Source organism: Prionailurus bengalensis, chromosome E2, assembly GCF_016509475.1.
Source record: "Prionailurus bengalensis isolate Pbe53 chromosome E2, Fcat_Pben_1.1_paternal_pri, whole genome shotgun sequence".
NCBI lineage: Eukaryota > Metazoa > Chordata > Mammalia > Carnivora > Felidae > Prionailurus > Prionailurus bengalensis.
The window spans coordinates 32,101,734-32,123,032 of NC_057352.1; the positions used below are offsets into that span (position 1 = coordinate 32,101,734).

General features: G+C 47.9%; 1 protein-coding gene across 1 annotated transcript in view; it reads left to right on the forward strand.

Annotated features, from left to right (window-relative positions):
• FTO (FTO alpha-ketoglutarate dependent dioxygenase) overlaps window positions 1–19,966 on the forward strand; it is a 389,618-nt gene extending 369,652 nt beyond the window's left edge. The window contains exon 9 of the mRNA XM_043599212.1: window positions 19,643–19,966. Within this exon, the coding sequence (XP_043455147.1) occupies window positions 19,643–19,796 (154 nt within the window). The 3' untranslated portion in view covers window positions 19,797–19,966. The remainder of the gene's footprint in view (window positions 1–19,642) is intronic.
• The last annotated feature ends 1,333 nt before the right edge of the window (window positions 19,967–21,299 follow it).

The following is a 21,299-nucleotide window of genomic DNA, read 5'->3' on the forward strand; positions in this document are numbered from 1 at the left end:
ATAAAATGCCATCACCCTCTGTTGGCTTGCTGAGCGTGGCTCTCAGGCCCGTTTTGGGGGGGCTTGGAGAGGGAGGGAGGGGCTGGTGGCTCCGAAGCCGAGTTGAGACTGAGAGCCCCAGGCCTTCCTCTGTCTTCAGGGCTTGCTGGAAAGCTAGGCTGCGGGGGCCAGGCCCTGTTTGAGCCTGTGTACCCGGAGGGGCCCAAGAAGCATGCCGGGGGCTGCGGTGGTGGACAAGAAAGTCAGCTGGTACAGTTGCTTAGAAAACAAACACGAATATCTGAAGCCATTCCCGAGAGCACGTTGGGCAGAAAAAACATCTGTTTCCACTTTGCATCTTTGTTACTTTGACAGTTTTTCCTTAAGAGACCTGTGGTTGAAAGAAGTTTTAGAAAGCTGAGGTGTTTAAAGTGAGTATAGTCGCAGGCCCTTCATTTTCACTCTGCAAGGCCTCAGTTTTCGGTGGGATGGCAGAGTTTGGAGGAGGTGAGACGGACAGTCGTTAAAAAACCCACTTTTTCGACAGCAATCCTCAGATGACCCTACCTTTACTAAAGCAGCTAGGAACGTCGTAGGCAAATCCTCCCTTAAGGTACAAAGGAATCGCTTTACCTGGTTGACTTCAAAGTCCTATAATGACCACGCCAAGAATTTCCTCCTTGCTGAGTTCCCAGAATTCTGACTGGTAGAAAGGAAATTAGAGCTGAAGGCACTTATGTGCTTTAACAACTGATTCACATCTCTAGCTCTGAGGTATTTTGTTTGCTTGGCCATCCGTTAGCATCTTTCTGTTTTTACTGCACAGGTAATAGACAAACACAGTCACTTGATTCAAAAATTAAAACTTTATAAAGTGCTCTTAGACCACTATCCCCAGTCTCTGACCTTCTTGACCTCCTAGGTGTTTTGCTGTGCATTTACGGATATATAGATGTACTGTGGACACATACGTGCTTTCTTTTTTCGTTTCCGTGAATGGCTATTATGCTAATACAAATCAGTACCGAACTTGGTTGTGTTACTTAATACGTCTCATGTTGGGAAATCTTCCCATGTTAGAACATATAATATAAATCCGTTGTATCTATTTTACTTAATTGTCGCAGAGAAGTCCATAGTATGGCTATACCGCAGATAGAGTAGTATCATTCCCGATGGACCTTTAGGTTGTTTCCAGTTTTATTTTATAAGCAGTTCTGCAGAACATCATTATCTGTTTGGAACTGAAATAGTTCAAACAATTATTTGAACAGTGTGCTAGTTTTGAGAATATTTATATTGATAGGGGAAAAAGTGGCAATCAGCTGTCAGAAATGCCCAAGTAAAGCTGGTTATTATGGTAAGTTTTTTGTCACACGGATTCAGGTGTACCGAAGGTCAGACTACATATTGGAGGGAAGCCCTTATGGTGATAGCATTCTTTTGCATGATACGGTGTTTTCCATTTCCCTTACTGGCTAATGCTCACGTTATAAAGAGGTATCACTGACTACGTAAAGGATGGCTTGCTGATTCGGATATGCATACATGCGTATAATAACCATTCCTCAGCCTCTCACAAATCCCGTAGAAGGTGTCAGGAAGTTCTTTCAATGGATCAGATAATTTTGCCAGAAGGTTGGGTGGGGGCGGGGACGGCTCATGAGAAGTTCTACCTACTAGGGATCGCAGATGCCCCGTCCTTCCTCTGGACTGGAATTGGTAGCTGCTGAGATGTCCACCAGTTCCCTCCGGGTTGGTGGAAGAAATGAGGCATATACATGCAGTCTGATGCATTCGTAGAAGTGCAAAATGAAAACTTCCAATCTGAGTAAGTGTCTACTAAGGATTCTAGACGACGATTTTTTAAATAGCTCCCATTAATTACTGTCAGGTTTGGGGAATAACTCAAAGTTCAGTTACAGTGCTGTCGAGTAGAGGTTTGCTTTGGTGAAAACCAGCAACTGACCTGAGACTAGCACGCCTCTGGAAATTATCCTTCCAGAGTACATGAAACATTGGGTATTTCACATTCCTTCAACTTCGTTTCATTGGATTTCCCCAAAGCTAAAAATGTTTGTGCATCAAAGAACGTTATTAACAAAGTGAGGAGACAACCTTGGGAATAAGGACAAAATATTGCAAATCGTGTATCTGTTAAAGGTTTAATGTGCAGAATATGTAAAGAGCTCCTGAAACTGAACAACAAAAAGACCGTCTAACTTAAAAATGGGCAGAGGACTTGATTAGACATTTCTCCAAAGAAGATCTACAAATGGCAAATAAGTACATGAAAAGATGTTTAGCATCATTAGTTATTTAAAAAAAAAAAAGTGGAATCAGATACAGGATGTAAGCATATCATCGACAGTTACAGAGGGATCCAGGTAAGGAACTAAAAATACAGAAAACACTATTTTCGGTCATTCGTTGCATAACAAATCACCCCAGGACTAAGTGGCTTAAAACAGCCACAGCTGTTATTTTCTCACAGAAGGCTTTCTGTGTGTTGACCGGGGCCCAAGGATAGAAGCTTCTTCTGCTGGCCTCACTGGGGGTGTTCCCTCACTCCGGTCAGGTCTGTAGCAGCTGGGGCAGAAAGGCCGGATTCAGTGAGACTCTATGTTTTAAGGCCTCGCTCTCTCCAAGTGGCCCTTCCATGTGGTCTCTGTGGCCAAGATACAGCCTTCTTGCATTGAGGCTTAACTCCAAAAAGCACAAGGGTCATGTCTGGAGACTGGTTTCCACAGTCACCACTCACACATACGCAGAATTAGGACAAGCCAGATCCTCCTGTACCATTGCAGGAAGCCAACAGATAGTATCTGAAGTTGACAAATCACGAAATAGCAGCATTAGAAACAAGTCCAAGGGTGAGATGGACTAAATGGGAGACTTTTTTTTTTCCCCCAGTAATTTCTACACTCGGCATCGGACTCGAACTTATGACCCCAAGATCAAGAGTCACAGGCTCTCCCGGCGGAGCCAGCTGGGCAGCCCTCGATGGGAGACTCCTGCTTTTTCATTATATAAACGCTTCTGTATCATTAGGTGTCAGACTGGAAGGGTACATTGTTTCATTAATGTCAGAGGGTAGTGGTTTTGGAACATGGCTCTGAGGCCAGAGTGCTGGGGTTCATATCTTGGCCACATCGCTCACAACCTCTGACCTTGGGCAAATTACAAAAGCACCCAGTGCCTCGCTGTTCCCATCTGTAAGGTGGGGATAATAATCGTGCCAGCCTCAGAGGGTTATTAGGATTATGTGAGAAAGACACGGAGAGCCCCATCTGGCATAAAGTAGATCCTTAAAAACCGTTCGCTACTAACAGTTATGACATTAAAAAAGAAAAAGCAAGCAAGCCCACAGTGAACTAAGGTTCCCAAGACCTGGATTCGAGTCTCCTGACTCTGGCACAGAAGTGTTGAGCTCATGTCTGTTTAACCTGAGGCAATATGAGGTAAGGATTAGCTCCTAAGAACAGAGGTTTGTCAAATAAGAAGTCTCCGGGAGCTAGCCAGGGCTGTCAAAAATTACCTTGGCGAAAAGAGAAGTCCCTCCCTTCTTGGAGAGAGTTTCAGGTTCTTTACGGTTGAACTTGCTCCTTCCTCCTCCAACTATAACCACTGCGGAGAAATAATTCACGGACTCACTCACTGCCTGTCCGGAGACCTTTCTCCTGGGAAAGAACTTTATAAATCATGCTCAGTTAGTGGCCATAACTCCCAGGTGCTTACACAAGACCCAACTGGAAAAGGACATTAACTTGGAACCAATTAAATGGCTTCTAGTCTGCATTCGCCGGCCTCCCAAACGAATCTCTCCCAGAAGGCTGTTCACGTGGTCCACCCTAGGTGAAACCGTAAAGAAGCTAAAACTGGGCTTTGGAGACCCCCACCTCTCCCGCCCGCCCTAGGGAACGCAGAGCTCACGTGCACCAAGAAACAGCGTGATCCGAGAGGCGACTCAGAATACTCTCCTCCTTAGAAATAGCTGCGCTGCGAAACGCCTTCCCCGCTTTTGCCCCCTTTCACCTGCGAGAAGTGAATTAATGGTACGCTTCCTGGCACTGGTCGGGAGCCCGAGTAAGCCCACTGTGGTGTCCTGGTGCCCCTCCATTCACACCACACAGGCAGGCCGCTCGCGGATGGTGCCTGTCCATAGGACCCCAGACTCGTAACTTACCAGTGGCTGCCTTTGGGCACCAGAACCTTCATGAGTCAATCTCCAGCTAGGAAGTGCAGTTTAAATGAGGGACAGCGGGTCTCCCAGGTCCCGTGGTCTCACTCGAGCTAACCTACCAGCTGGTGCTGCAGAGAAAGCATAATGGACCCTCAGTCAGGTATTCTGTGCCGACGCCCAGGTGGCCTTGACTGCAGAACCATTCTTCCAAAAAGTGTAAATTCTAGCTTAGCAGTCCGCCGAGAAGCCCTAACCCTAACCCTAACCCTGGCAGGCCAGGCATGGGGGCAGGAAGTTACAGCAGCTAATCAAGTCCTTGCTGTGCTGTCCTGACTCACTGGCGAGCCCTGGCCCGGTCCCAGCTGACCCCACTCCTGTAATGCTCAGCGAGGAGCCGGACTTCTCCATTAATCGGCCTGCCTTCAGGAACTTGTAACAGGCCTCTTGTTCCCAGACTCCTCTATAATGACATTCTGCACAAGCAGATGTCGTCCTTTGATTCCTTCTGACCTTCTGAATTTTGGCAAATGAGAAAGCGCCCGGGATCCACAGTGAGGGCCTTACGGGTGTCTTTCCTGCGCAAAGACTCTCTCGTCTTTCCACGCCACCCCCGTCCCGAGCTGGCACGTAGCAAGGACGTGGCCCCGCTCCTCTTCCCCACTGGCAAAAAGCCTTCTTCCCCGGAGCCAGAGGGGGCTGTGAGATGAGGTGGCCGGTACTGGTCCACGCGTGAGTATTTACCAGATGTGACTCCGGGGCCCTGGGGCTGTCTCCGCTCGACAGATGAGCAAATACTGCCTGAGTGCCCTTCCCAAGGTCACCCCCCAAGCGAACACTGGTGCTGGGAGAATGAGATCACCCAGACAGCGAAGGAACTGCAGCCCCAGCTTTCAAAGCCCTGAAGTGTGAGATTTTTCGACCTCCCATTCAGGTCGCGGGAGTACAAGACCGTTAAGTAATGAATAGATCTGCGGCTCATCTCCCCACTTGCTTTCTCTGCAGAGATGCCTAGGCGGGACAGTTATGGTTGTGATGATTAATTAATAAGCCCACCCAGTTAACCTGAAGTTTGGAGGCCACACTACAACCCTAAGGCAGTCTCCCTGGCAGCTCAGCCTTCCTTCCCGAGGCTCCGAGAGCACCGGCGGTGTCTCGGGCGGTGCAGCAAAACCGGGCTGGGGGACTTCAGAATGTGGTCTGCCTTCTATTGAAGTGCGAGTTTTAAAAACCCCTTTCAAACCAAGTCACTTCAGAAGCAGACCCAGCGCTGACTCAGAGGCCCGTTCAGTGTTCCGTGGCTCCCAGCGTATAGGATTACCCTGCTTCCTCAGCCTGAATCCACAGCCCCCAGAGAAAAAGAGGAGCATAAAATGGTTGTGAGTTGAGTTCCGAAGATACACATCGGGTGAACTTGGGAATACGGGAGGTTTCGGTGCTCCTTCGTCTTTTCTGTTCCACGGCAAGGGGAACAAGGCATCAAAGCCATTAGGACAGTCAGGTTCAGGGCCCTCCTCCCTCCCAGCCCTGGCGTGGGGAGTGGGGAGTAGCCTGTCAGCCTGGAAAGAGTCTTGAGGAGGAGATTTTGCTTCATCAAGCCAACGCTGCGTGTGGGTCAAGCAGAGGGGTTTACTCATGAGACGACCCGATTCCTAAAGGAGTTCTAGAGCTTTCTGCAGAGTGCGGGGCCAGAGATCCTATCACTCCCCTGCATGAAACCCTCCCGTACTTTCCCATCTCGCTTACGGTAAAATCAGTCTTGACGGTGGCTTCCCAGACCCTGGACTCCTCTGATCCCCTCCCCTCCTTCCCTTCATCACCCTCCCTCAGCCACAGCAGCCTCCTTGCTGTCCCCTAGAACATGCCCAACTTGTCCCCTAAAATACTCCTCTCCCCCCCCCCGCCCCCCGGAGAGATACCTAGCACAACCCCTGTGGCCAGCACCCTTCCCCCACCTTTCCAGAGCAATTGTCTCCAGCAGAAACCGTCTTGGGATCTGTCTGCTTCCGTTGTGTGGCAGAGAACCGTTCTCGTCTTGCCCCCGTTCTTTCCTTCTTCCTTCGTGTAGAATCTTGGTTTTGACAGAGGAGAGAAGAACACAGTGCATCCAGCTAAAAACCTACACTCCCAGCCCCTTCTGGCTTCTAGTCAGTGAGATAGAGGCAGGGGTGGCTTCCTGTCGTCCCTTAAAAGGAGGCGGCAAGTGCACATTTTACCCCTCTGCCCCCTCTCCTGCTCCCTGGGACTGGAGATACGGTGGCCGGAGTGCCCTGGACCATGAGGTGAGCTCAAGGATAGTAGCCGTCAGCTAAGAACGACAGAGCAGAAAAGTGGAGGGAATGGCCTGGGTCCTGGATGTCTCTGGACTGCTGTCCCATGACCTCCCCAAACTCCTTTAACGTGAAAGACTTCCATCTTCTGTAGGCACTGCGGTTTCTGGTCCCTCTCGCTGGCAGCTAAATGCAAAGTCTATAAGCAATACACGTGCTTGTCATCTGTCTTCCCCCACCGGAACGTAACCTCCGTGACACTTGGGATTTTGTCCTGGTTCACTGCTATCTGTAGATCCTGGTACCTCATAAGTATTTGTTGAATAATGAATGAAGGAACGAATGAACGAATGCACAGAGAAACAACAATAGCCTCTCTGCCCCAATCTGGGCTTCATCAGTAGGGCAGGCACATAGTAAGCTATACTGTCATCCTTCATCACTGGAGCCAGAAGCATAGGTATTTATACGGGCAAGATGATTTTTACTATCTAAAGGTTAGCTGCAGAAACAGTGCCATTCAGTTCCTGGGGCTGTGAAATGGGGATTTGCTTTGGGTTTAAGACTGGGATGTCTCCAACATCTCTTGGAGTCCAGACGCCTTGTTAGCACAGCCGCGCTGAGGCCACAGTTGCACGGACGTCTTGCCCTTCGACGGGAGAGCTGCAAGGAAGTGTGATTCTCTTCCCGTCACAAAACCTCCCTAAGCAAATAGAGCGGTGTCTTGCCTCCGATCTTCCCTTTGGTCTTGGAATGACATGGCAGCTCGGAGAATCCGTGGATTCTTTGGCTAGAGCAGGAGAGAGCCCGGCGGAATCTCTGACCCACGTGGATATTACCTCTGAGGGGATTAGGACTTGCGTGAAAAATTGGTTTATGCGTCAGAGTAACAGTGACTGGTAAAACTTTCAATTCTACCAGTAGAGGAAGTGCGGTTCAAAGGAAAGATGCTGGACTACCAAATGACCTCCATTCTGGGCCCAGCATCGTGACTTACAGAGCAAGCATGACCTCGGCTTCCTCTGTCTCCCCAAAAGGGTAACGCCTGTCTTGCCTAGCCTCATCGTGAGGGTCACGTGAGATAAGGTGTCTGGAGGTTAACCATGTTGGTGTGTAAAAATCCCCGTTTTCTAGAGATGGGAGAAACCTTAAGGATTGTCTCACGCAACCCTTCACTTCACAGACCTGAGCACCGATGAGCCGAAGGTCACGGTTTTGCTTCAGGCCACAGGGTAAGGTGGTGGCAGGGCTGGGGGTCTTGAATTCCCCGACCGGTGTTCTTCCACGAGCAGTGGCCCCTGGTGGTATTAGGCCTCCTTTGATTGTGCCTTGTGCTTTTACTGTTGTTACTGTAACATTGGTTATGTAGCGGGGAAATTCTAAAGAAGTAAGGTTCCGATGCAAGTTGTTTTCAATCGTGTGCTTTCCACTGTGTTTACTGTGGCTCTAACAGCGTGCCAAAGTCTGCCGTAGGCTTGGAGGGGACAGCAGTGGGCAAAGCAGACAGAACTCCCTGTCTTCAGGGAGCTTATTTTACACACACACACACACACACACACACACACACACCCCAAACGGTATTCAGTGTTGTGTAGAAAAACAGGGCAGGGAAAGAAGATCGGGAGCACTAGGGTAGGAGTTGGAGGGAAGGGGAGATGTTTCTGTCGTAAGTGGGGCAGTCAAGATAGGCCTCACTGATTGGATTATGTTTGAGCAGTGACCTGAAGGCTGAGAGGGCAAGCCACATGGATGTCTTTAGGGGAAGAATTTTCAAGGTAGAAGAAACAGCAGCTACTAAGACGCTGAGAGTGTTCTTTGCCTGTTCCAGGGAGAGCAGACGAGCCAGTACAGACGGGCACAAAGGAAGCAGTGGGAGAAGGTGGAAGGCGTTGAGGGTCAGAGAGCCGCACGGGGAAGGGGTAGGTCACAAAGGGACTTGCGGACCGTTGTAAGAATTTCGACTTTGACTCAGCTTTGAAAGCAGCGCAGAGCAGAAACTCATTGGAAGGCTGGTATGCCCTTGATGAATCGGCATTTCGCTCTGGCCCACCGTTTTCTACTTCTGAGTTTGCCCCACCCTGTTGGTGTTGGGCTGCCCCGAGTTTTCTACTGTGAGTGCTCTTGACCTGTTCGTGAATGTTCTTTAAGCAAGAGAAGAGAAACAAAGGCCCAGTAGCCTCATGTCCGGAATAAGGTTAAAATAAATTTCGGAGATGTTTCTCGGCCTCCCAAAACCAATTAAGCGGGTTACACGGAAGTATTTCTAAAAACAGCAGTACAGTGGAGATAGACTGACAGGTGAGCAGATGGGGGAACCATCAACTCAAATTTATTTCACAGCTTACAACTCAAATGAGCATTCCAAAGTCAGAACAGCTGGCCCTTTATTCTGTAAGCCATTGTCCTTTGCTTGGCTCATCTCTCAGGAGTATGACTGGATTATGCTCCAGTGGCTGTCTGTCTGTCGGTCATTGACTTTGCAGGGAAAAATCCTTTGTAGAAACCAGGCTTTTGACGTAAATCAGATTTCTCCGTAATGCCTGCTTCTTGCACGGGTTATGAAGTTTCTAGATTCTGCAAATCAGTGACATTGGCCTGTCAGCTTTCATTTTCAGAAGTGTATCCGTAACCTACGTGACTGTTATTGTCAGATTCTGAGTAAATGGAATTTAATCAAATAGTCAAAAAGCAAAATCTTCAGATTTGTCAGAGGAAACATATATATATGTACATATACACACACACACACACACACATATATATATATACCTATGTATGTATATACATATTATGTGTGTGTATATATATGTGTGTGTGTATATATATATGTGTGTATATATATATATATTATGGTATGTCTAAAAATCACAGCCGCCTTGAATTGATGGTCATAAGTTATTCTGGAACCTTTCTGAAGTTTGAGACTGTCCCATGCAAACTTGACTTAAGTTTCAAGCGGCGAGGAAGTCCTGAAATTTGGAAAGGGTTATCTTTTGTCAATCACGGTCCTTTGTGGGATACTGTGCTGACAGGACAGCAGAGAAACCGTATTCTCTGGCAGAAAAGAAGGCTTGATGCTAGCCGGTGGGGATTTTGTTCCAGTAATTCCATCAAATTGGACCTTCTGCCATGCTGCAGGGATAGCATTAATATCACTCATTAAGTCATACGCCCTGTATGCTTCCCTCCCAATGGCAGAGTCGCTGGCAGAATATATTTTCTTCCAAAGTGTTTGTTTTCATTGTTGCCCTTTAAAAATAATGAGTTCATTCTATTCCCTTGCAAGGAAAGTTACTCTAGACTGCTTTGAAATTGTATATCTTTTGTTGGGCACATTTCTGCAATGATTCCATAGCTTTGTGTGCTGGGGAACCCAACCCGGCCTCTCTTAAAGCTCCTGACCAAGCTGCCTCAGACTTGATACATATAATCGTCCAGCCTATTTGACCTTTATATTGTTACCCTTGGCCAGGTAGAAGTCATGCAAGTTTCAGGTGACCCTATCATGTGACCAGAGACCAAAGGTCAGCAGCTCCTAAATGTTGAGCTGTCAAGGTAGCCCATTCATCACTATCATTATATAACCGACAAGCCGACAAACGAACCTCGGGATGAAATTGTTCTCGATCCTCTGCCCCCTGGGTTTACACCCCAGCGGTAGGCCAAGCAGGCTCGCATGTTAAATGGTTCCACGGGCCTATCGGAGTCCCCGGAGTAAGGGAAGGACTCCAGGAGACCTGTTCTATGTGCCAGACCCTGCAAAGTCACCGGTTGTTTGCTCAGAGAGCCACGCTGCAAGACTCTAAGGGCCAAGCCTGAGTCCTGTGTCCTCTGAAACGGACGCGACTCTAATGTGAGCTCTTCATGGGCCCAGACACACCCTCATGGCCCCCCTCCCACGTTCCACCTGAGCATCTTTGTGGTCTTTTGTGACAGGTTGACATGGTACGCTGTTCTCACAAACTGGCCCGATCTGAAGAGTCCCTTGTGAAACTTGCCGACGGACCAGACCCTCCTCTGGAGGGTCTGACCTGGGGCTAGATGCCTTTGGAAAACGGTATTTTCGACAAGGACCCAAAGTGATTCTTCTGATGTTGGTATTTTGGAATCATACAGAGAGCTTGAGATTTGGAGTCAGGTGGTTTTGCCAAGTCCTGTCTCTATCCTTTGTTTGGCTGTGGAATCGAGGACAAGTCCACTAATCTTCTGGGCCTCAGTTTCCATTTTGAAGACAACTCTTTATTTAAAGAGACGTATGCAGTGCCAGGCACTCGGTATTTATTATGGGCTATTTGTAATGTTTTTATTAGCATTATTACTCCCCCTTGGGTCTGAGGGGAGATGTCACTGGAGGGCCACTGGCGTAAGATAGAATTTCTTTATAGTTCCCTCCCCTAGCAACAAGAACGTCTGAAGTTTTTAAAGAAGCAGTCTCAGAGGGGTAAGGAGATGTGAGGGTAGCACAGTATAGTCACCGGCTGGGAAGAAGCCCCGGTGGGGGGAGGCGGAAGGTGCTAGCAATAGAAGGGAAAAGGGCAAGGTACCCCTGGACCTGAAGGAAAGAGTGGAGGGGCCTTCGAGCCATTCTTTTGCCACAAAGCGTCCCCGACTTTTATACCAGCAAGAGGCTCTTTTGACCCATTTCTCTTCATCCCCTGACTTCCCCGAGGTACAAACAGGACATAGTTATCGTCCGCCATTAGCCGGTGGCGGGGGGGGGGTGGGGGGGGGGGTGGGGCTCTTAGCAGTGACGTAGAGTGGGAAGAAGCCCCGGGTTCGTGCGCCAGGGGGCCGGGAAACCCTTTTCAAAAGAACTCTCCCCTTGGAGTCCCAAGTTGGAACTCTGGATGGTTTTTTTCCTTCACTTGACAAAATACAACCCCACACCCTAATGTTCATGGTTATTGGGCTCTATAGCGTATGCGTGTTACATTTCAGAGAAATCGTAGGCGGTAGAAGAATTGCGAACTGTGAAAAACACTGTTTAGCTGGAGAAGGCCTTTGGAGTCCCAAACAGATGTGGAGAACACAAGTCCTTGCCAACAGCTGGGCCTTGCCAGTACCGTTCCCTTCGCTTCCCAGTGGGTAGACGGACCCCGCGAGTACGCTGACTGATTGCGGGTAGACAGCAGCCTTATCCGTGCTTGAAAAACGGCTTGGTTCGCCACGTGGCGTTGGGCACAGGCATTCCAAGGCATCGTGGGGACATTTGGTTTTTAACGCACCTAAGCAGACTCTTTCTTCTGTCAGGCTTTTCACGTCTTCCCTGAAGTGTGAACCCCCCCGAGTAGACTCTTATACGACCAGAAGTGAAGCCAAGCCTACTTTCTCAAGTGGTTGTGGTTGAAAAATACCACCAACAAAAAAAAGGGTATATTGATCTGAAAAAAAGAAAAGAGGAAAAAAAAAAAAAAAAAGCTGACCCATGGGCCAAAGTTTGGCTTTTCCTCACTCTGATGTGTGTTGACTTTCCTGATCTGGAAACATTAACATGTGGTACAGAGGCAAGAGGTTAAAAGCCTTTCAAAGAGAGGGTGAACATGCCCTTTGTTGAAGCTCATTTAGCAATTGGATTTGCTTGGTGGTTCTGCAGTAGGTAAACTGAGTTATACAGATTTAAGAAGCTGATTTTATAAAACCAGCTTTGTCAAAGTAGACCACTATGGTAGCTATGACAGGGCAGCTCTTTATTTTCAGAGTTGTCCACGGTGCTGTGATGGCAGTGACGGAGAGTCCGAGAAGACAAATCCTGAATTGGTTAGCTCACTCGGTCTTCTTTCGAAAAGCGTCACTTCAGATAAACTGGACTGTGTGTTCTTCTCATGACTAAGACAGATTATTTGGAGCAAAGCCTAGTGAGCCCAGCAAAACCAGGGCAGTGGACTGGTCTCTTACTCGAGGTTAGATTTGAAATGTGTTTAAGGTAGACATCACGGAAAGTGAGAATTATGTGTGAAAATCCCTGAACTTGTACATAAGGTACTGTCCAGGATTTAGATTGCATGGTATAGGGAAAATACTTCTGTTTAGACACTGGAATCACCCTGGGTGGCAAGATGCTGTAGCACTCTTGGTCCCGTCGAGAAGGGAAGAATGGAGAACTTTCCGATCCTCCAAAGCATAAGAGGCCATAGAGGAGATTGTTGCCCAATTATATCGTTACTTCCCGCTATTTTCATGCTGATCCAGGCCACTGGGTTTTGCGGGTTAAATGTAGATTTGATGGGAAGCCTCGCATGCTGGCTTATATCCTTTGAGGGAGTGCATTCTGATGTGGCTGATATCCTAAAACAGACTCCTGTTTAACATCAGCCAGAATGACTGTCAACTCCTCATTGTAAATTGCAATTCTGGGAAAAACTCTGACTTGAAGAGAAGTGTACTCTTTTCGTCACTGGGTATTTCCTGGTGAAGTTGTTAGTTTAAAAATTTTTTAATGTTTATTTTGTAGGGAGAGAGAGAGACAGACAGAGCATGAGCGGGGGAGGGGCAGAGAGAGAGGGAGACACAGAATCGGAAGCAGGCTCCAGGCTGTCAGCCACAGAGCCCGACGCGGGACTCGAACTCACGAACCATGAGATCATGTCCTGAACCAAAGTCGGACGCCTAACGGAATGAGCCACCCAGGCACCCCTGAAGTTGGTAGTTTAAATCGCTCTCATCTTTAGGAATGTGATTTCTTTCATTTTTATTTATAAGCGTTACAAGCGCCTCTGGCCAACATTGAATAATTAGTTGTATTTTTTAAATAGGACCTGTATTTTGGGGCTCCTGGGTGGCTCACTGAGTTAAATGTCTGACTCTTGATTTTGGCTCAGGTCATGATCTCACGGTTGTGAGATCGAGCCCCATGTCGGGCCCTGCACTGGGTGGGGAACCTGCTTAAGATTCTCTCTCTCCCTCTGCCCCTCTCCCCACCTCACACTCTCGGGCACACGCTCTCTCTCTCTCTCTCTCTCAAAAATTAAAATAAAATAGGACCTGTATCTATACATAGAGGAAAAGGAGGTCGACGCGTAATTATACATCTGTGTGACATTTTACCTATTTTAAAGGGCTTTTGTGTACATATTTGGTTTTATCTTCACATAATCCAGTGAAGCAGAGAAGCACTCGTTTCCTGTAATATCTAAGGAAACTAACAGGTTGAGAGATTTTTCCCAGGAGCACAATCAGAAGTAGTTTATGCTCTTAGAAGATGAACACGTGTCTTTCATTTCTGCAGACTTTATAGATGCTTATGGCGAAACTCAAAGTCATCAGAACGAAAAGGAAGTTTTGTCAGTCATTTGCTATAATAATAGTCCTTCTAGAACTTGAAGGGGAAAAAAAGCTTTGTTCCTCCTTCCCCTCCTTGAAATGGTTTGGAATCTCCTGAATATGTAAGTTTGTCAAGAACGGCTAAGTAGTCAGGGGACAGGGCCCCTTTCGTCCACATGGAAACGCATGACAACAGTGGAATGTGGTGGAAGGGGCAGCCAGCCAGATGCCCAGGTCTGGCCCAGGCCTGGCTCTCCCACTTTCCGTCAGTTAACTGTGGGTGAGGCAGCCCTCACAATGGGGATCAAATACCCACCTCTCCCATCTCCCTTAGTTTGTAAAACTCGAACTAACACAGTGCTGGGTACTAAGAGTCTTTTGGACATTGAAACAATATACAGCATGTAATTCTTGTAATCAGGAGTTGCTCTCTTCTTTCCCACTAAAAGATTCCCTCTTAGGAGTTTATTTTTCTTGTCCGCTCTGCAGTGTGTGGCTAGTAATATTTCCCCATCAAGTTCTGGGTTTTTCTGTATTTTTTTTTTTTTTTTGAAGCTGGCTTATCTTGCCGAATCTTCTAGCAGAAACCATTTCTCCTGAAATCTTTATCATGTCACCAAGAGTTATGTAAATGCTACCTGTCCTTCATTATTTGTTGCAAAATTTAGGGACAAGGAGGAAGACCGTATATGTTTTCTTAAAATCAATGGCCAGCACATTACTGTAAAACCTATTGATTAAAAACACAAAGTATAATGTTAGTCATTTAGTCTGTGAAGTGATGCAATAAGGGAAGAAATTTATCCTTTGACTTTTGCATTAACCTTTTATTGACTGCTTGCATACCCATAATTAACACACACTTTAGCTAAAGTGGTTAATTTTAGCACGGTGACCAGTGCTCGCTAATGTAGCTGAAATCCGGATCACCCAGATGTAAGTGTGGCCCTGGGAGAAATCAGCAGGGCTGAGGCCCTGTGTGAGTTACACCTGTGGGGAGAGAGTCTGCTCCCATCGGGCAGCCAACACTTTTCCGTTGCTTCCTGTCGTGTCACCAGGTCCTTCGGGATGAACCATTCCTAGTATCGAGGGGTTTTGGGGGTGGCTCATAGCATCCTTGGAATCAAAATAAAGTGCATTCGAGAGGGAGAGAGATGCCATATGTGTGATTTTCCTTTGCTCTCTTGGTAATGCTTCACACAAGGGGCCAGGGGGCTTCTGGGTAGCTTCAAGTTCATTTGCTCACCAAGAAGCATTAAAAACAGGATTTGCTTGGGGCGCCTGGATGGCTCAGTCAGTTAAGCATCCAACTCTTGGTGTCAGCTCCGGTCATGATCTCACGCTTCGTGGGATCAAGCCCGGCCTCGGGCTCCACGTTGACAGCGTGGAGCCTGCTTGAGATTCTCTCCTCTCTCTCTCTCTCTCTCTCTCTCTCTCTGCCCCTCCTCTCTCTCTCTCTCTCTCTCTCTCTCTCTCAAAATAAATAAATAAACATTTAAAATTTAAATAAATGAATAAAATAGGATTTTAGGATGCGAATAGAGAGAACAAGGTTGAAAGGGGAAAAGATCATTTTCTTACTGTTTGAGCGGGTCCAGAATGATCTACTCTCCTCGGGAGCGTGGAGTTTAAGGAAAATTTTTTTTTTTTTCAACCTTCTTGAGAAAAGCCATCCAGCTGTGGTCATTAAAACCAGCTTATCTGCGTGCAGAGACCTATTTGGATGACAGCAGCACCCCCTTGTTTTCTGGGTAGAAGTTTATCTCAAGTAGAAATACCATTTGAGGGGCGCCTGGGTGGCGCAGTCGGTTAAGCGTCCGACTTCAGCCAGGTCACGACCTCGCGGTCCGGGAGTTCGAGCCCCACGTCGGGCTCTGGGCTGATGGCTCAGAGCCTGGAGCCTGTTTCCGATTCTGTGTCTCCCTCTCTCTCTGCCCCTCCCCCGTTCATGCTCTGTCTCTCTCTGTCCCAAAAATAAACAAACGTTGGAAAAAAAAAATTTAAAAAAAACACAAAAAACAGAAATACCATTTGAACCAAAAACAAAAGCCAGCGTTCTCATGCCGTCATACCCGGATGGTCCCTGCACGCACTACACTGTGTCGTCAGCCGCATCTCAGTTTGGAGGCAAGACCGTCCACGTCCCCTTGGCAGGCAGGCCCATGGCACACGGATGTTGTAGTGAAAGGCGGGGGCGGGGCGGGGGGGGAGTAACTGACAGGTGGGGAACATGGCCAGCGTATCAGCCAGGACTCTCTGGTCGCAAGTGACAGGAGACCCTAACTCAATAACGAATTGTGAAACCGAAAAACGTCTAAGCATACCCGGCTTCAAGTGAGGCTTGATCCAGCTGTGAACAGTACCACCCAGGAGCCAGCCCCTTGCCGCGCGTAGCAAAATGACCACAGCGGTCCCAGAGGGTGCCTCCTGATGGTTCACGGGAGATGAGAGACGCTTCTGCCGCAGCCCCCACACCAGGCCTCTGGTTTAGTGTCTCACTCTGGCCCTGGATTGGGTCACGTGCTTCCCTGTAAGCCTCTTCCCGTGGCTGGGTGAGTGTGGTGTGCTCCTTGGGTGGAGCCAGTCAAGGCTGTCCCCTGCTGTAGAGATGAAGCCGATCCCACCAGACCACGTGGCCAAGCATGGGGAAGGGACAGGTTGCCTGCAGGAAGAGTCCCGTCTTCTTGGCGCGGGAAGGTAGGGATAGACACAGGCTGCAAATGTTCACCGGGGTCAGCATTCCTAAAACACGCCCTGAGAGAACTTAGGGCCCCTTTATTTTGCATACCGTAGAGCGTCTGCGCTAAGCAACAATCCGACTTTCTCTCCCGCAAATGCCAAGTCAGTCTGGAAGAGCCGCCGCTCAGAAAGTCGGACGACGGCGCCTTTTGTTAATTCTAGGTCTTCGGGAACAACTGTTGGGTCTTTCCGAATCTGAGCGTCTTCGCCCGTCGCTGGAAAGCTGTCGCAGCTTGGATACGTACACCTCAGCATCCTGGAGTATCACGTCGCGATAGGATTCAGCCACGGGCTCCATTTGGCTCGAGCCAGAAAGAACTGCTTCCGAATCTCCAGAGCTTCTAGAGAGAGCCGGTCCGGAGGCCCCCCACTCAGCTGGTATGAAGGGAGGGCACTGTCACAGGGACCACAGGCAGCTCGCTCTATGCTTGACTTTACCATCTGTCCTTCGCTCATGCTCACAGTAGACGTAACGGCAGTGGTAATAATATGTAATATCTGCTGAGTGCTTCCTGCATGCCCGGCAGTGTCCTGAGCACTCCGCATGTATTAATCGATTTAACCTTTGCAACAGCCCCGTAAGTAAATGTTAGCATGATCATCATCATCCCCACTCGCTCACCGTTAACCACGACGCTTCGACCTCCCTCCTGCCCCGTCTTAGGAGATGAGCCAAGAAGAGGCAGAATGAGTGATCTGAGCAAGAGAAGTTAAAACTGAAAAGGGGCTGTGCCTTCAAGCAATTCTCAGTCCCCTCTTTCTCAGAAAGTTCCGCGGTCTGGCACGGTGTCGAATCAGACAGTTCGATCTGAGGTGGCCGTGACCGTCCTCTCCTGTGGGTCAACGCATCACCCGAAACAGCGAGCCCTCTGCTGGGCCCCATCGCCACCTTCTGGAAATTGGCCAGGAGCACTGGTATTAAAGGGAGTTTCAAAGCGACCTGAAAAATCTGAATTAAGACCCTCAAGAAACCCAACCAAGGGCTCTACCTTTAGCCCAGAGGGAGGCAGCGAATGTACACAGCTCCTAGGCTCTCGGGGCCTGGATGGGAAGGAGCTGGTGCCCGCACCAGCCAGGCTTCGGGTTGCAGAACATCGCAGAACCAGAAGAAAACCTTTACCCAGAAGAAAAGCTGGTGGGAAGCTTCTAGAACGCGGCCGAAGCCAACCTCTGCAGCAGAGGATTGAATATTTGTCACGCTTTCTCAAAGTGAGGGGGCAAACCCGCTTGACAGGTGAAAAAGCATCTCTATTGACTTTTTACAAACCTTATGATATTCTAGGTGGATCGACACTTATCATAGCCCTTTAATCTGCCAGCCAGGATAATGTGCGCGCAGATAATTTATCCGCTGAGAGGTTGAAATGCTCAATTTGGAATAACTTTCCCCACCTAGTAAATTGAGCATCACTCTGTGATTCTGAAGCAGAGAGAAAGCGCAATTTGCAAAGCTGTGCCGAGTTCCTTTGTAATTAGTCGCAGCTTCCCCTGAATATTAATTCCCTCCCATGGCTTTCATGTGATTTAGAGACTGTCTCTAGAACTACAGAGATGCACCCTCAGAACCACGACAGCAAGCGACAGAGTGTCAAACACCTATTATTAAGTAGCCTGCAGAATGCACCCTCTGTTGTTTAGTGCTGTGTGGGGCTTATCAGTGCAAACAGTTTAATATTTATGCTAAGAGGATTGTCAAAAGCAGCTTCTGTTGCTTTAATTCTTGTTTTAAATAAATAATGAGAACATTTAAACACATTACTCTTCTTGGGGCCCTGAGGTCAGCTAATCTTATTATTTATGAAGTGATGTGCTACATAATAGTACTTAGCGCATGTTAACAGACGCTATTATCAGGGTCTGATGCGGAGAGCCGAAGATATATTGGAATGTTATGTGTAATGTACGACGGATTGAGTGCATAGGATGCCGGTATAGCAATTAACCACGCGAGAAAATAGGTATAAAGTTGAAGTATGTTTTCCCGCGGGGATCCCCTCACCATTAATAATTCCCCAGAGAAGACGATGTCTTTTCGTCACGAACCTTCTCTACCACGGCGCCTGGAACGAGGGCCAAGGAGATTCCGTTCTTTGATCTCTTCATAGCTAGCCCCACACGGAAGGCAAACGGTGGGCTGGACCACTTTTTAACGGATTTAGAGAACAATGCAGAGGCGGTGGGGGCGGGGAGGAACTCTTCCTGCTCTTTCAAGCGGACTCACGGTACTTCTTTTGGGCGTATACCCTTCCACCGCCCTGCGCTCCCAGACAGGAGGGAAACTGTTCATTTCGCATTGCAATTTGTTGCATTCTCTTATTACATGCTCTCTGATCCTCGTTTCGCAGACAAATAAAGCCAAAGCCACTGAGCTTTCCCAGACCAATTTTAAATAAGCCGGTCTCTCTGAGAGGTAGATGCCTGCCAGGGGGTGACGGTGTCGCCCCAACTTTTTTTTTTTTTTCTTACAAGGCTATAATTTAGTTGCATGTGATAATTAATTTCTCTACTATTGATGAATAATCCATTTAATAAAAACCGCGATTTAAGTGTTTTCCTTAGGGAGTAACTCTTGCTAGCCTTTTAATTTAATTTTGTGGAAGTTTTCCCCACCTATTCATCAGTGGAAATGATTATTAACCTCTATTTGCATATATCCTTATAAATCGGTCTCTCCTTGGAGTGCCTTTTTCTGAGCACAGCAAGCTGGGACACTTGTAAATCTCTAGAATCTCCAAAGTCAATCCCAGCCTGTAATATTGTTTAATCTATTCTTGGACGTTTTAATGCAGTAAATTCAATTTAATCTTTCCCAGTAATCTAGTAATACATCGAAATCCCACAAACATTTAAATCTGATAATGGCTTAATCACACACTTTAAATAACAGTTGAGATAATGAAAAAATAATTCACCATTTTAAAGGCAGAGTAACTGAATTTCCCTGGTGATTGGCTTCTGTGGAGGCCACTGGAGATAATACAAAGCAGGGAATTGAAAAAAGAAAAAGCAGTTCCGGCACCATGAAGAACAATTCTTCTGTCTTAGAAGCACCTGCTTTCTGCCTGGTGAACTCATGATTCTTTCATCTCATCACCACCACCACCGTGGAGGATTGTCTTTGCAATGTTTGGCAATGTCGCTCCAAACTGCACACGGGTTTGAGTCTTCTAGGAATTTCTTCCCATGGATTAATTACCTCTTCCTATTCTTCCAGGTGCCAGTCCCGAATTGCCCGAACTTTACCTGTGGATCAGAAGCCAGAATGTCGGCCATATTGGGAAAAGGATGATCCTTCGATGCCTCTGCCGTTTGATCTCACAGACGTCGTTTCAGAACTCAGAGGTCTGCTTCTGGAAGCCAAACCCTAGAAGGAGCGCAAGTCTTAGGTGGAGGAGGAAAAGATATTTTTGGCTTCCTTCCTCCAACCATGTCATGGGCTTGGACAAGGGTAGACTTGGCCTTTAGATTGTAGAGCCTGGGTCCCAGATGGAAAGAGTAGGGAATGGAGCCCATGAATATTAAAACGTTTAAAAAATGACGCAGTGTTATAATCTGATTCGGTATGAAACAAGAACCTGCCCCCAAATACTGTTCCCCTCTTGAATTTTTAAGGTGAGGCCTTCATCTCCCAAGGGCCGTGGTGACAGAGGTGAGCCCAGCCTATGACAGAGCCCATCCTCCTTTCCACCTTCCCAAACCTGTTCAGAGACTCTAGAGTAGAAGACTCTGAAGTCATCCAGGGGAAGATGGAATCTAGATCCGTTCTGCCCAGTTTCTCATGACGTCATCTAGAGGCCGTGCTGTCCAGTAGGTAGCCGCCAACTGGGTGTGGCTTCTTAAATTCCGTTTCAGTTGTAATCAAAACTTCAGTTCCTCGACTGCCCCAGCCACATGTCAAGTGCTTCATAGCCACATGTGGCTGGTGACTAGCGTATTGGGCAGCACAGATGCAGGACCTTTTCGTCATTGTAGAAGGTTCCGTTGGATCACACTTCCGTAAAAAGTTTGAGAGCAGGAGAGTCTCTTCTCCACGGTCTGTAGTCCCTACCCCCATGGGCAGAACGAGTCGTTAAAGAGTTGCCGCTTGCCCTTCTGTGAGACAGACCTCCATAAAAGCCCGAGTTACGAGTTCTCTATCTGCCCCCAGGAATGAAGAGGTGTCAGAAATTAAAATGCACTCGACATCTGTCGTGAGGAAGTTTCCCTGATCTAATGAAAGAGACCCAGCCCTGTTTGCATTGCTTCACGGCTGTAGCCTACACATGCATTTTTCTAGAATCACCCCCATTCATAGGTGGTAGGTCGAGGCCTGAGGAGCCCCGGGGCCCCGTCCTGATGACATCGGTGCCTCAGAAGGGCGATGGATAGTAGAGGTTAAAACCTGGGCTCTGGTTGTAGAGTGCCTGGGTCAAAACACACACCGGCTTTGTGACCTTCGGCACGTCACCGTGCCTCAGTTTCCTCACCTGTATGATGGAGACACGAAAGGCACCGACTCACGAGGGGAAGATGAAGTGGAGTAACCTGGCTACAGGCATAGAATGAATTCTGACAGGTAGTTAGATACCCAGTGCATATTAGTATTATTATGTGTCAGTAAAACTGACCTGATGTAGACGTTGTCCGTCCTTCCCATGCCCACGTACCAGTTTTGTCCCTTTTTGGCTTGGCTCCTGCCCTTCGGTGACCCCGGAAATCGCGAAAGTAGTTAGCCCCTCTCCCCAGCCCATTGCCTTCTCTTGTAGTGGTTTACAGCGGTAGGTTGGAGGCTGAGCAGCTGTTCGGCCCATTGAGAGGCGTGCGGAGAACCAAACTCTGTCCCGCCATTAGACCCTCCCTGGTTCAAGGTAGCGTCCACTTCTGCGGAGATA